Source organism: Notechis scutatus, chromosome 1 (genome assembly GCF_049901735.1).
Source record: "Notechis scutatus isolate UNSWTSFEM ecotype Mainland chromosome 1, rNotScu1.2, whole genome shotgun sequence".
Classification (NCBI taxonomy): domain Eukaryota; kingdom Metazoa; phylum Chordata; class Lepidosauria; order Squamata; family Elapidae; genus Notechis; species Notechis scutatus.
Genome location: NC_142009.1, coordinates 250,247,728 through 250,263,968, shown reverse-complemented (window position 1 = coordinate 250,263,968; position 16,241 = coordinate 250,247,728). Strand labels below are relative to the sequence as shown.

Genomic DNA, 16,241 nt, shown 5'->3' with positions numbered 1-16,241 from the left:
TACAGTCCATTCTACGGGGCATCAGGCAGGGGGACCGGCTAGCCTCTATAGATCTTTCAGAGGCGTATCTTCACATCCCAATCCGGCCCTCCCATTCCAAATTCCTCAGATTCTGCTACAACCACTGCCTCTTACAATATGTGGCTCTCCCCTTGGGTTGGCCTCTGCCCCGAGGACCTTCACTAGGGTCCTCGCGGCTCTGGCGGTCCACCTCGGGAACCTCCCGGTTCGTCTCCATTGTTACCTGGATGACATTCTCATCCTGTTCCACTCCAGACTCCAAGCAGAGAAGGATGTCAGAGCTACCCTCTCTGCCCTCCAAGACCATGGGTTCCTGGTAAACTGGCAAAAGAGCCGACTGTTCCATCTACACGGATCACCCACTTGGGGTCCGTCATTGACTCAGTTCGAGGAAAGGTTTCCCTTCCTCGGAAACATTCCTTAACATTCAGGAAACCGTCAAACACATCAGACGTTCAGGAAGGGTGACACTTTTGGAATTGTCTAAGATACTAGGTAAAATGGTCTCATGTATTTCCTTTGTTCCCTGGGCCCGGTTACACACTAGGTCCCTACAGTGGTTCCTGCTCCCGTTCCAACGGTCCGGCAAGAGTAATTCAAAGACCACGGTCAAGGTGCCTCCAAAGGTCCTCAAGTCTCTCCTCTGGTGGACCAGTCCCGCCATCTACAAGGGACATGGCTTCAAGGAGCCCCAGCACCTCACCCTCACCACAGATGCCAGCCTGTCCAGAGGGGGCGCTCACATCCACTCGCTCTCGCAACAGGGCAGATGGTCTCAGGTAGGACGGGCATGCAGTATAAACTGGTTGGAACGCCACGCCATCCACCTGGCCCTGCGCAACTCCTCCCTCAGGAACGCGGGCGGCATGTCCTCATACTCACGGCCATCATCACCGCCAAGGCCCTTGTCAACTGACAAGGGGGCACCCAGTCCATCCGTTTGATGAGAGAGGCCGAGCGCCTCTTCCGTTGGGCGGAGCGCAATCTCCTCTCTCTCAAAGTCGAGCACATCTCAGGGGTCTTAAACACCCTAGCTGACTGGTCGAGCAGGACCATGGTGGACCAGGCCAAATGGCGCCTCCACCCATCACTGGTCAGGGAAGCGACCAAGCCTTTCGGTCTCCCGTTAGCGGGCCTCTTCGCATCCCCCCTCAACACACAACTCCCCAGGTTCTTGCTCGAGGTACCTCTCCCACGGGGCTGAGAACTACAACGCCCTCTGTTGCCCCTGGCCCTCAGGGTTTCTATATGCATTCCTCCCTTAGCCCTGGTCCCCAGAGTTATCCAGTAGCTCATCTCCGAGAAAGCAGAACTGATTCTGGTGGCTCCCTACTGGCCCAGGCGCCCATGGTTCGCGGACCTCCGCAACCTATCGGTGGCCCCTCCCTGGAAAATCCCTCCAATCAGGATATCCCTTTCTCAGGGTCCCCTCCAGCACCCGGATCCTCAGTGGCTCCTGTTAGCAGTTTGGAGGTTGAGCGGGAGCGTCTAAGAAAGGAGCAGTTTCTGACCACGTTATTGATACTATTCTAGCCGCCAGGCGGCCCTCCACAACCCGGATATACAATGCCACTTGGAATAGTTCTTGCAAGTGGTGCCAGGGTTTCCAGGTCAACCCGCTTTCACCCTCCATTGCTCAAGTGTTGACATTCCTCCAAGAGGGTCTGAGGAAAGGTCTTCTCCGAACTCCCTGAGGCATCGGGTCGCAGCCCTTTCAACCGTCATTGTGTTGACAATCTGGGGTCCCTTTCCCTCCACCCTCGCATTAGGGCATTCCTCAGGGGAGCCACTAACGTTGTCCCCCAACGGTTCACAGATACCCTACCTGGGACCTCAATAAGGTCCTGGTGGCCCTTATTAAACACCCCTTGAGCCTCTCAGGGAATCCTCTCTCCAGTTCCTAACATACATAGTCGCGTTCCTGGTGGCCATTACCTCGGCTCGCCGAATATCAGAGAAAGCAGCCTTGTCGGTGAGGAAGGACCTTTGCATCTTCCATGCCGACCGGGTAGTTCTCCGGCCGGACCTTACCTTCTTGCCCGAGGTCAACTCAGCCTTCCACAGGGCACAGAAACTTACACTTCCGAACTTCTGCCCCAATCCCTCGCGGGAAAGGGAGAAGCTCTGGTACACTCCGGACGTAAGACCGGCCTTCCACATTTACATTAAACGTACCCAACCCTCCAGGAGATCCGAATCCCTATTCCTCTCCTTTCAGCCCACATCATTAGGCCACAAAGTGTCCCCGTCAACCATCGGCCGCTGGATTGGAGCTCCTATTTCCAAGGCGTACTTGTCCCAGGCCCTGCCGGTTCCCAGCGGAATAACGGCACACTCCACCAGAAGTGCTGCTACCTCTGCAGCTGGGGCCACCCAGGCTCCAATTGCTGATGTTGGTCGGACGGCCACTTGGGCCTTCCCATCTCCCTTCATTAGACACTATAAGATCGACATATTTGCCTCGGCGGAGGCTTCAGTTGGTAGACGAGTCCTCCAGCGAGTCCTCGAGGAACCACAGGGATCACAGAACCAGACGGAGTCCCCGTAGGACAGCCAAGCTTTGGTATGTCCCACACACTGGATGATCCGAACGGCTTCCAGGAGAATGGGCGTTGGTTCTTACCTGACACGCCATTTCTCTGGGAGCCGTGAGGATCATCCAGCCCCACCCTTATTAGTTTTCCGTCTGGTGGGGTCTTGTTTCGGCCAATGAACCCTTTAGCATAGTAAGAGGAGAGCAGGATTTTTTTTATTCACTCTCGACTTCGCGTAAACTGGGGATTGCAAGGCAGCCACGTGGTGAAGGGCGGAGCAATCCTCAGTAATTAAGCTCAGCCTACAACGACGCAGACTGAAGCACCTCCCACACACTGGATGATCCTCACGGCTCCCAGAGAAATGGCGTGTCAGGTAAGAACCAACGCCCATTCTACCCACTAAGAGTGGAGAGATTATGAAGAGAGGGATTATACCAACCCTTCTGTCACTCCTCAGGGTCTGAGCAAGAGGAAGGAGAGATCAGGGACCCAAATTTATCAGATGAGGAGGAACTTTGGCCTGAACACCCCCCACCCCTCAGCTGTGGTCTTTAAGCCTGCCTTATTTAAACCTCTCCTTCACAAGGCACTGGTCACCGCCCAGTGGACCCCTGAGGAAGTGGCACCTGAACCACAAGGGGATTCATCTGGCCACGGGACTCCCTCTTCTCCAAGCCAGTCGTCCATACAGAGGTTCTTCCCTCTCTGTTGTTTCTCGACCTGGTTAAAGAGCAGTGTGCCTCTCCTGCTGCAGGGCCTCATCCCTTGTTTAATGATAGGCGATTCTACAATGCGGCCCCTCCTTGACAAGCGCTCTTGTAGTGCCTTCTGTTGATGCTCCAGTCATAGCCTAGTTCTTCTTGTCGGGCACCCCTACAGAACCAGAGGACGTGCTCAAGGCCAAGACAAACGATCTAAGCAGATGCTCAAGCGCAACCACCAGGCTTCAACTTGGGCTGTCCGGGCCTCGACTACAGCATCGTTCTTCACAAGGGTTTCGCTCTGCTGGCTGCATCAACTGCAAGATCTGCTACTACCTACAGATTTCAGATCGCACCAGGATCTGAACAAGATTATTGCAGCAGCAGAATTGACGGCAGATGCCACCCTCAACTCGGCCAAGTTCACCTCCAGGGCCATGGCCTCGGTGGCAGTGAGATGGCTCCTTTGACTGTGAAATTGGCAGTTTGACTCTCACCGAAAGTGAAAGCTGGCTTAGGCTCCCTGTGCAGGTGAAAAGCTCTTTGGCGATGCCCTAGAACCCTATTTCGTCAAAACCAGGGACAAGAGGAAGATTCTTCGATGGGAAAGAGAGCAGACTACTGCCCAGCTCCGTACTTCCATCCATCTTTTTTCGGGCTGAGCCTACTTCTTGTTTTTCCTGACCCCAGAGGGCATACCCCCCTCGCCAAGAGCAATGTCCGGAGGCATCTGGCAGACAACAACAGAATATGGGTAAATGGTCCTTTCGTGGAGAAGGTCGTTCATTCCGATGCTCCAAGTAATGCCCCGTTCTTCCCCCCTCGGAGGTCATTTGGCCTTCTTCACCTCCAGATGGGAGGAGTCAACTTTGGATGCCTGGGGATGCAATATGGTGAAGTCGGGTTGCAGCTGGAGTTCCTCTTGCCACCCCCAAATTTTTTTTGTGAACTGTCCTGTTTCTCGGGATAGTTTGAAATGGGCCCTTATGGAATCGGCCATCCAACACCTGGTGGACATAAGGGCCATTCAACTGGTTCCAGTGGATCAATGAGGGCTTGGCCTTTATTCTTGGCTCTTCGTGGTCCCAAAGCATCGGGGGGGATGGAGGGCCATTCTCGACCTCAAGTTTTTGAACAAGTTTATCCCATACAAGCGGTTTAAAATGCAGACCCTGCACTCGATCCTAGAGAGCATTTGGGAGGGCGACCTCCTCTCCTCCATTGACCTCACAGAGGCTTACATCCATATCATCATCTGGCCCCATCACCGCCCGTTTCTTCATTTCTGTTATCAGAACGTCTACTTCCAGTACTGAGCCCTTCCTTTTGAGCTCTTGTCAGCTCCAAGGATCTTCACCAAGGTTCTGGCGGCATTGGTATCTTCACTTCAGGCTGTTCCAGTGAGAATCCAATGTTATCTGGACGACATCTTGATCCAATCAACGTCCTTCACTCCACATATCGAGACCTCCTAACTACACTACAGTGCCTATAAGACCACGGGTTTTCTATCCAAGAAAAGCCATCTCTCTCCCACGACCCAGTTACTCCACCTGGGCATGGTCATCAATAGGTCCCTGTGCCAAGTCTTTTTGTCTCCAGATCGTGGGGAAAGCCTCAACAAGACCGTCCGTCAGATTCAACATCAACACATTGTCCCCTTGTCTCTGCTGTCCAAACTACTGGGGAAAATGATCTCCTGCATTGGCATCGTCCTATGGGCATGACTCCATTCTCGATCTCTTCAATGGTACCTGCAGGAACCAGCCACCTCTTCCAGGGTCCCGGGTTCCACCACAGATCCTTCGCTCTTTCAAGTGGTGGCAATCTCCGGCCATTAGGAGGGGCCATCCGTTCAAGGAACCGGAGAGAATTTTGCTCACCACAGATGCCAGACTCCAGGGTTGGGGAACCCATCTAGTCAGCAATATAGCCCAAGGAAGTTGGTCTTGGGTGGACAGGACCTGCCCCATAAATTGGCTGGAGCTCAGAGCCATCTTTCTGGCACTGAAACATTTCAGGACCTTGGTGACAGGGTCACACATGTTGATGATGACGGACAATGTGGCTGCAAAGGCACACGTCAACCAACAAGGGGGGACAAGGTCCAGGGCCCTGATGAGGGAAGCCAAACATCTGGGACGGTAGGCGGAGAGGCACCTGTTCTCCATCAGAGTGGACCGCATCTCTGGGGTTGACAACTCCCAAGCCTACTGGCTGAGTTGGAGCAAGATTGACCATGCAGAGTGGAGCCTCCACCCTTCCCTATTCAGGGATCTTTCTCTCTTCTTTGGGGTTCCAGCAGTAGATCTTTTTGCCATTCCCAAAACACTCAGGTAAACAGGTTTTTCACCAGATTTCCTTTTCAGGGAGCGGAGGGGACCAACGTGTTTTGGAGCAGATGGCCCCTAGGTTTCCTCTACACCTTTCCCCCTCTTCCCATCATTCCAGCAGTCATTCGGAAGATGTTGGAGGAACAGGTGGAGCTAATTCTCCTGGCCTCTTATTGGCCTAGGAGACCCTGGTTTGTGGATCTGGTGAACTTGTCTGTAGTCACACTGTGGAGGATCCCAGCCAACAGAATCTCCCTGCATCAGGGAGCCCCACTCCATCCGGACCCTCAGTGGTTCAGATTGACCATGTGGCACTTGAGCGGCAACATCTCAGGAAGGCCAACCTTCCTGATAAGGTTATCCACACTATCCAGGCTTCTCATAAACCCTCTACAACATGCATCTATGATGCCACCTGGAAAGTGTTCTGTACCTGTTGCTTGAGGGATAACCTTAATCCCACCTCAGCTTCTGTAGCAGAGGTGTTGCTCTTCCTTTAAGATGGGCTAGAAAAGGGGCTTGCACCTAATACCCTGCGCCGCCAGGAAGCAGCCCTTTTATCAGTTTTGTCCTGGGTTACATATCCTTGCCTGTCTTATCATCCATCAGTCCGTAGGCTTTTAAAAGGGGCTTTGAACCTCCATTCCCATGTGGTCTACAGGTACCCCTTGTGGGACCTCCCGAAGGCGCTTCAGGCTCTGATGGAGCCTCCATTTGAACCCCTCAGGTCGGTGTTACTTCAATTCTTGACCCTTAAGGTGGTTTTTATCATGGCAATTACTTCAGCCAGGAGGGTGTCTGAACTGGCGGCCCTCTCAGTCAGACAGGATCTCTGTACCTTTCATGAGAACAGGGTTGTTCTTCATTTAGATCCCTCATTTATCCCAAAAATTAATACCTGGTTCCATCGGTCAAAGGACATTGTGTTGCCAGATTTCTGCCCCCAGCCACGCCACGAGTTGGAGTGCAATTGGCACATGTTAGATGTCAGGAGAGCATTTCAAATATACATGCAGCATTTAGAAAAACTGAAGTTATGTTTGTGTCCTTTTCTCCGTCTTCCTTGGGGAACAAGGCCTCTTCCCCCACTTTGAGTAGATGGATTAAGGGGTGTATTTCCAATGCCTCCAAGACTTTGGCTCTCTCAGTGCTCAAAAACTTGACGGCTCACTCCACCAGAAGCGCCGTGACTTCTGCTGCCTGGGCTACTCAGGTGTCTCTTGAAGAAATTTGCAGAGTGGCTGGCTACATGGGCATCTCCGTCGCCCTTCATCAGACACTATCGACTGGACTCTTGCCTCTGCTAATGCAGCTTTCGGCAGATAGGTGCTCCAGAGGGTGGCCCCACAATTGGAGTAAGCAGACCGGACGATGGCCCTCCTGTGGACATGTAGGCTTTGGTATGTCCCATCCTGGACTCTCGATGCAACGTGGATGAGAATGGGCATTGGTATAATTGTCCTTTCTATCTATGCTGCAAGAGAGTCCATCCACACCCTTATTGCATCCGGTTCTGGTAAGGTATGATTGTTCTGTTTTTTAGCTTCCAGAGAAACACACTAAAGTCTGTCAAGTATCTTTGCCAAAGTTGGGAATCCAGCTAGGGGCTGACTTTTTATGTAGAGGCAGATTCAGCTCTATGACATCACAGGGAGGAGTCTAACCCATCCTGGACTCTCTTGCAGTGTAGATAGAAAGGACGTTCTCAGATAATTATGCAAACACCCATTTCTCCACATTATCATCACCATTCAATTTTTTGCTAAGAATGGACAAATTTCTTATAAGTTGTCATGAAAGAACTCCATCCTCTGTCTCTTCATTCAGGTCTTGACAGTCCTCTCCATCTTTTCCTTTGAGACAGAGATGTCCACAAAGGTATTCCTTCAGGTTGGGGAAAAAGTAAAAGTACATGGCACCAAGTCTGGATTGCATGGCAGATGAAATAAGATGGCGTGATCCACATTCACAATTGTATTTTTGGTGGTTTATGAGGTGTGAATCTAGCATTCTCATGTTGCAGTCAACAATTCATTCTTGTGCTTCTGTATTCTGCTTAATTCTTTCAATGTGGCATAGGTGCAAAACATATCAGGACATGGTTGAACAAGTAAAGTGTAGAGTTCTTTTGTGACGACTTTAAGACACTTATTCATTTTTGATAGAATATGCATAGATAGCAAATGGTGGTGATCATATAGAGAAGTACATATAAGGAATGGGGGATGCTCATTTCAAGGATTATTTTCCTGTTTCATTTATTAAACTATTCCTATTTAAACTAAAGTTATTGAGGTAGATACATTACTTTTCATTTAACCCCCACACTTGTTCACTATAACATGTAGGAACTTCTGTCTTCATTTGAGAATTTAACTAAAACTTATAAATTGGCAGTCTAAAGTTAACAATGCAAAAGTTAAAACGATTTTAAATCAGTATTTAGCAGCTAGAGAGTAAGCAAGGAGAATTTCCAAGATACAGTTTATAGGCTGAGATTTCTAAAGATCACAACTATATTTACATTCTATAACCGTGTTTGGTATATTTAGATTGTTGTCTACATTTTCTAATTTTCTTGTGATAGTTCAGATTATCAGTTGTGATTTATTTAAGCAGAAAATGCCTGATATCCAGCTCCATTTATCTCTAGTTGAGCCAGGCCAGGTACTCCTGGTTAATTGTTAATATGACTGCATCACTTGCCCTTATAGACTGAGAAGCGAAGCAGTGATCTTAAGGTGGTCATCAGTTTCATGTTTGAACCACATTTGGCTATGATTGGTTAGGAAAATAGCTTAATATGTTGAACAGGCATTAGGTGGAGGATATGGAATTATGAGTAAATACTTTATATGTCCATTTATAGTCATAGCAATAGTAAGATGATCACTACTCTGAGCTATGTATGCTGCATGAGCTATTCTACTTCTCATAAGCTAATATTCTATTTTCAGCCATGATGGTAAAAGCTTAATATGATAACATAAATTTCAACTTTTGTATATGAGGTGGTTGTACCAGGCTGTCTTTTGCCTATAGTAGTAACATTTTTTGAGGAACAGTTCTTGCTTTGTAGTTGAATATGGTTTCTATATTGTTGTGCTAGTATTAGAAATCGATATTCCATATTCAGAAATTTAATTTAGGTTTGATTCAAGTCAATGTGGGGCATTAAAGAAATAACTCAGAAATTTAATTAATTGACTCTCCCATTCCTCCATCAATTTCAACAGAGCTTGAAGCCTTATGGCAATGTTTCTCAGTCTTGGGAACCTTAAGTTGTGTGGACATGCTGGCTAGGGAATTCTGGGAGTTGAAGTCCACACAACCTAAAGTTTTTAAGGTTGAGAAATGCTGCTTTAAGATCATTTTAATTCCATTTGAGAACTTTTGGCAAACTACATTGGATTTGTTATTACTCATGAGATCAGAAGATAGGTATATAATTTATATTAACCATTTTTACAAATAATTTGTTGTTATTCCTTCAGATCTCTTTTTTCTCTTTGGCAAAATTCATTTTCTTAAAATGTCATATGAGTAGGTGGGTAGTCTGTTCACCATAATGAATTGTCTCCTGTTTATTATTATTTTTTAAATTCTTTAACCTACTTGCTTATTGTTAACAAAGCAGTTCTTTTTTTTATTAATTCAAAAGCACGTCCACTCAATTAACAAAGTAAAAACAAAGAAAATGATATATCAGTTAGATTGCTGGATTCCCTATCACAGATTCACAAACTGTGAACAATGAATTTATTCAAGCATTGTGACTGTTTTCAGAATAAATATTGATAATAAAAATATTGAAATAATAATGATTATTTATTACATTTGTATACCACCTGACTCCCAGTTATTTTAGGCAGCTCACAGTAATTGAAGAAATTACAGTAAATCAAATTAATTTTTAAAAAAGATGGATAGTGCAAAAGAAGATGGAATGAAGCAAGGGTTCTCAATCTTCATTGCTAAAGGCTTGGGTGAAGAACCATGACTTCGTTGCTCTTCTGAACAACAGCAGAGCCAGGACATGCGAGGACCTCATTCTGGGAGGCAGGCACTTCTATATAGATGTGATGTCCTGAAATATGGTATTGTAATCACAGGAACCCAACCTTGCAAGATCAGAGTGGTAGTATGGGAGACACGTGGTTCCTCAAGTCGCCAGGCCCTAGGCCATGTAGGATTTTATAGGTGACAACCAGGCCTTTGAATTTTATTCAGAAGCAAACTGGCTAATTTTGAAAGAAAATCCAGAGCTATTTGGAAAAGAATTTGATTGTAAAATCATTTCATTGTTATTTTTTGTGCGGGTAGTAGTTATTTAAAAGTGTAATCTTGTTCCGTCTTTTTCCCAGAAGTTTGAAACTGCAGAACTAGGAATAAATGCAAGTGTTTGTATCCATGCACAGTTGACTTTCAGATCTCTTAAACTTTTGCAATAAAACAGCAACTTAGCCTCATTTGTCTTCATTCTTCCCTTTCTCTGTATCTTTACAAAGCCTATCCTCTGAAAAGGCACTCTTTTTTTTTTTTTTTTGAAAATTTTATTGATTTTTGAAAACAAACATAAACAAATAAAACATAAAAGCATAAGACATCTTTTTTGAAAGCAGCTTGATCCCGGGTTACATCTCTTTATACAGACACAAATTCAAGTTCATGCTCATTTTTATATTCCATTCCATATCTTGTTACTATTCTACATTTTTGATATAGCTTCTCCCCTCTTTTAACTTTCTTAATTTTGTTTTATTTATTTCATCTCAATTCAAATCATTATATTTATATTCTTTGTCCTGTTTCAACTGTCTACTATCTTTTCTCATTAAACAAAATTTATCCTGTAATCACTGATTGGAGTATGACGCCTTTATATCTTTCCCCTAAAATTATAACACTTAATATAATACATAACTTCCGTTCGGATTATGCTTGGTACTTTCTAAAACTACACACTGTATTTTTATAAAAAGAAAAAATTATAAATGTATAATATAATTAGAACAACAATCCATACCAATTCAATTCTATCATTAATATTAATATTTAAATCTTAATATTTTACACATTAATTTTCAGATAAATATCATACTTCTATGGGAACACTTATAAACTTTCCATAGTTAATTCCCCCCCCCACTTCACTTATATTTTATAAAACATTGAGTAATTAAAATGTTCCCATTCCTTCCTAATTCAGTTCTCTCATTTATTTTATTTTATTTATTTTGTTCACAAAAATTTCACTAAATTACACTATTTTATCCCTCTTTTTAATCATATATTGTTTCCAATTTTCTAACATTATTTCTATTACAAATATAACAATACCATCTTATGTACCTTCACAGAATCCCCTTTTCAATTAGATTTTCACCCATTGTCTCTGAATAGGTCCTGTTTCTTTACATCTTGCTCCAAACCTTTGTAACTTATCTTCCTTTCCTTCTTCCCTTGAAAAGGCACTCTTGAGTAGCAGCATACACTTATGGAAAGGTAAAGCTTTCCCCCTTTCAACATGCTTTATAGTAATAGAACAAAATGTGTAACTTTCATAAGCATTGAAGTCACTTGGTATCTCTGTTTAACATACAAAATCTGCAATGTACCTAAGAGTCAGAAATAATAGGTTTCCGGTTTTGGACTTCCCCGAAAACGGACCGCTGACCGCGATTGTCCACGGCTTTGGTCCATGCTTCTTCATCTGAGAGCCCCAATTGGGTAGATCTGGGGCAGAAGCCACCTTCTAGGGGCGGCGGAGGAAGGGGAGACCATCAGCTGGGTAGAGGAGGGTCGCAAAACACTTCCCTGGCTTGGCAAAGTTCCCTCCTGAAGACGTCTGAAGCGGTGGTCTAAAATGGCCACCCTGAAGGGGAAGAGTAAACTGGAATAAGATTGTGCAGTAGAGAGAAAGGAGTGGACAGCAGTAGAAATGGACATTATAATCAAATGAAAGGAGAAAAAAAAAGGGTGTGAATTGTTTTTTGACAGCGGTGGGGCTTTGAACCGGAAAAGATAGAAGCTGGAAGAAAATAATTATTTAACTAATTTGGATTAATTGGATTTGATATTTTTTTTTGAAAACTGTGGTTTAAAAAGCCCCGAACAGAGGGGGAAAAAAGGGGGTGAAGATTTGTTATGATAAAGAGTGCCATCTAATGGTTAAAGTTAATTCGTTTTGTTACTAAAAGATTCTGCTTCTAAAAAATCTTAAGGCACATTGATACAATATAATAGGATCTTTGAAAAATTGAAACTTTGAAACAAAGAGAAAAGTAGAAAGATTCTGCCCTGGGATTAATTTTTGATTTTGGCTGGATTTGGATTTGGACTAGTTATGAACTCAAAATTTGAGAGGAATAAAACAAAAGCTGACTGTTGGAAACTAACCTCATAGACACTGTTTGGATTAAATTACTAGACAAAAATGTGTAAAATGGCGATATCTCTGGAATTAAAAATGAAACTCAGAAACATGAAAGAAACATTACAAGAACAAGATGAATCACTGGCTTATACTTTAAAATTCTTGGAAAATGAGATCTTAGAATATGAACAACAAAGACAAAAGATGGAAGATGAGGTGGAGCCGACTACAGAAGAGGCCATTTTTAACTATCATTGGGAACAAAGAACTCTGAAAAGAAAGAGGAGAAGAATGGGAAATAAAAATATGAGACATAAGAAGTTAAATAAAAAAGGGAATATCTGTAAAATTAAAAAAGGTAAACAGAAAGCAGAAAATTGAAGGGTGGAAGGAAGCTATAAATAAGGAGGGGGATAAAAACTGGAGTGGCAGAAAAAAGGGGGAAATGAAAGGGAAAAGATGGGATAAGAAGCAGGATTTGGAAACAAGGAAATATGGGAATTTTTAAAAAAATGAAAAGGAATTGTTTATTTAGAATGCATAAAGACAATGGCTAATTAATATTTTAAAAGGGGATTCTGCAAGGTAAGGAGAAGTTATGAATATTGAAATTGTAAATATTATGAATTTAAGAAGGGGAAAAAACATGCAGAATCTGATTTATATTTGCTATGTAGGTTTTTTTTAAATATGTTTATTGAAAGTTTCAAAAAATATATATTTTAAAAATATGAGAAACGTTCTCAGATTTTTGCAACGTTTTCATAGCAGTGCACATTTTTAAGTGTCAATTAAAGACATTTGTTACAAGTAAATGTATAACTTGTTTCCTAGATCCTTACTTTTTTTTGGTTATTATTACAATTATAATACAATATTTAATTAATTATATTACTTTACATATATACATAGCTATATATAAATTTATCCTTATTTTCATTTTCCCTTGTTTGTTTAATCGGTTTCACTAAACATTTTAACCTACTTTTTATACAGCCATTTGTACCATATATTCCAGGTTGTAAAAAACTCCCCCTCTTCCTTATTTTTTAATAACATGGTTAGTCTAACCATTTCTGCACATTGGTGGATTTTATTAGTTATTGCCAGGTCTGTGGGTGTCATTGTTGATTTCCAGTTTTGGGCAAACACTATCCTTGCTGCTGTAATGATATGTGATATCAGATGCTGGTGTTTTCTGCTTCATGTCGGTTCTGTCATTCCAAGTAAAAAAGTTTATGTAGTTTTAAAAGGGTTATTAATTTCAATTTTCTAGGTAATAAAGGTTAAATATCCATTGAGATTAAAAGGGGAGATAATTAGTGAATATGTAAAATTTAAAGTGGCACACTTAAAATTGGTAATTTAAGAGGAAAATTAATTTTATAGAATGATTGTATTAAATTAGATTTTATGAATGGATGTAATAATATGTGATGAAATATGCAAATATGACAGTTAAAAGTAATAAAGTTTAACAATTATGAAGATATGTGAAATATAAGTGAGTTAAAGAGGCAAACATTTGGAATAATACAATAAAGTAGAAAATGTATAAAAGTATTAGGATAAGAAGTTGAAGATAAAAATTGAATATGTAATTATGGTCATATTTTTATGTAAAGATGAACCTGTAATCGCACTGTTCATTAAAAAGAGACGTTTTTAAAATGTGGAAAGCTGAAATAAAACTTGTTTTAAAAAAAAGAAAAGAAATAATCCTCCCAGTTTACTATCCAAAATGTAAACTATAATCTTTGAAACATCCCTTTACTTCCAAAAAAAAAAAAAGCTTGCAGGATCATTCAATTCATACAATATGCTATTTACCTACCATTGTATCATTCATACAGATTGGTACAGACAAAGAAATATAAAGGTGTTGGGTTGAAACCTTTTTTGTATTGTGTTAGGAACAAATAGATACTCCTTTGTACTGCTATCTTTATATTAGAATGATGAATATCCTTTAAATTCTTACGTATATTCTCGTAAGAAACTAGTGGAAAAAGAATTTTGAAGGCCAAAGAGGATTCTCTTGATTTAGGAGGCCAATTCAAGAGTTTGGGTTGGATGATGCATGTTTAAGGCCATCTGTATAGAATCATAAGTTGGGAAGAATCAAAGAGTTTATTTATTACTGTGGTGATAAAGCCATGCAGTTTAATCGCTGATTAATTTCCATTATTGAATTACTCTGGAAAAACAAAGTTTCTTTTGTATACATTAGTCACAATGAAAGTTATTGGCAAAAACTTGCCAATAAATCTTCTCCACATTTGTGACATCGATTTACATAGGTTCTGCTCTTATAGTTATGACAGTTGTTTCGTAGTAGCTATTTGCTATTAGCACTGTGCTGTAACTTTTGAAAGTTACTTTTACTTAAAGTTAGCTGAGTGGTAAACATTCAAAATCTGTTTTGGTACACTGTATATTTTCTCTAAAAGCAGAGAAAATTTGTCCATTACTCATGTATAAACCATGTAGCAGCTTCAGTATTTAATGTACAAAATGGCATGGCTTTTTGATTAACTATTTTTAGAGACTTACAGATAAATATATGGGGAGAGGGGAAGCAACAGAGTATCTTAATATGTTCTCTCTTTTTCAGGTATGGCCTCACAAGTCTTGGTCTATCCATCATATATTTATCAAACTCAGCCAAGTGCCTTTTCTAATGTGAAGAAACTGAAAGTGGAGCCAAGTAGTTGTGTATATCATGAAAGAGCCTACCCGCAGCTCTATTTGAATGGTAACAATTTTGGAATCACTCAGCCTCCCAGTAGGGTTGGTGCTTTCTTGCAAGCTACAAATATATTTGACAGACCTCAAAGAGAGACTTTTTTGTTGCCGACCAGCACTGTTGGTTTAAAAACTATTGCAGGTGCTACAAAAATCTTAGCAGTGCAGGCACAGCGACCTCAAGTGGAAGCACCTTGGCCTGGGACACAGGAAAGTGAGTTGAACATCTTGGACCGTCCCCAGCAATGTGGATTGAAGCGTAAGAGTGAAGAGTTAGAAAACCAGAGTGGCGCAATGCAGATTGTTGATGAACTGCCTATATTGCCTGCTATGTTGCAAACAAACTTGGGAAACCCAGTGACAGTTATGACAACTACTGCAGCTTCAAAACCAAATGGTACCAGTGGTGATGGAGATTATCAGTTAGTGCAGCATGAGGTATTATGTTCTGCGAAAAGTACTTATGAGGTTCTTGATTTCCTTGGGCGAGGGACTTTTGGCCAAGTCGTAAAGTGCTGGAAAAGAGGGACAAATGAAATAGTGGCAATCAAAATCCTGAAGAATCACCCATCTTATGCACGTCAAGGACAAATAGAAGTGAGCATATTAGGAAGATTAAGTACAGAGAATGCTGACGAGTTTAATTTTGTGAAAGCCTATGAGTGCTTTCAACATCATAATCATACTTGCTTAGTTTTTGAGATGTTGGAACAGAATTTGTATGACTTTCTGAAACAAAACAAATTTAGCCCTCTTCAGCTAAGGGTAATTCGGCCTATTCTGCAACAGGTGGCCACTGCACTGAAAAAACTAAAAAGTCTTGGTTTAATACATGCTGACCTCAAACCAGAAAATATTATGTTGGTGGATCCAGCACGGCAGCCTTACCGAGTTAAGGTAATTGACTTTGGATCTGCTAGTCACGTATCAAAGACAGTCTGTTCAACATACTTGCAATCTCGCTATTACAGGTATGTACCAACTATCTTACACCTGAAAATTTTGAATTTTCTACATTGACTTACGTTAACTAAATTAGTTTGTTTTCCACAGTCCAAAATGCATAAAGTTTGATAAGAATACTTCTTGAAATAGCTTCTTGCAGTATTTGACTGATTAAGTAGAACTTTATTATTTTGTTATGCATACAGATCCTGAGAAGCACATAACTAGAATAATTATTAGAAATTATACTGGATAATTAAAGTACTATTAGCTTTTACTCTCTGAATATGTTTTTTCACTTCTAGCGTTGAGAGTATTGTCCACAAGGAAATCTGTAAAACTGAAAATGCTTTATATTTTTTTCACTGTCAGCTCCAGTCAGCTTAGATAATAGAGATGGCAGATCATGAAGTGATAGTTGGCAGCTAGCCTTGATGAGTCTGCTTATGCACCATGTAAAAACTTGACATTATATTGAATAAACAACATGAACACTGTGAAAAAGGCTATGTACAAGTGGAAACAATTAAGTCTGTATTCTGAGATTATCTGACTGGGGAAATGAAGCACTCTCAGAACTGAT

The 16,241-nt window shown here is 42.0% G+C and overlaps 1 protein-coding gene across 7 annotated transcripts in view; it reads left to right on the top strand.

The window, feature by feature from the left end:
- HIPK3 (homeodomain interacting protein kinase 3) overlaps window positions 1–16,241 on the top strand; it is a 97,367-nt gene that overhangs the window by 32,178 nt on the left and 48,948 nt on the right. For all 7 annotated transcript variants that reach the window (XM_087951030.1, XM_087951033.1, XM_026664801.2 and 4 more), the window contains one exon: window positions 14,583–15,684. In XM_087951030.1, the coding sequence (XP_087807156.1) occupies window positions 14,583–15,684 (1,102 nt within the window). Of the gene's footprint in view, window positions 1–14,582; window positions 15,685–16,241 lie in introns of those variants that run through there.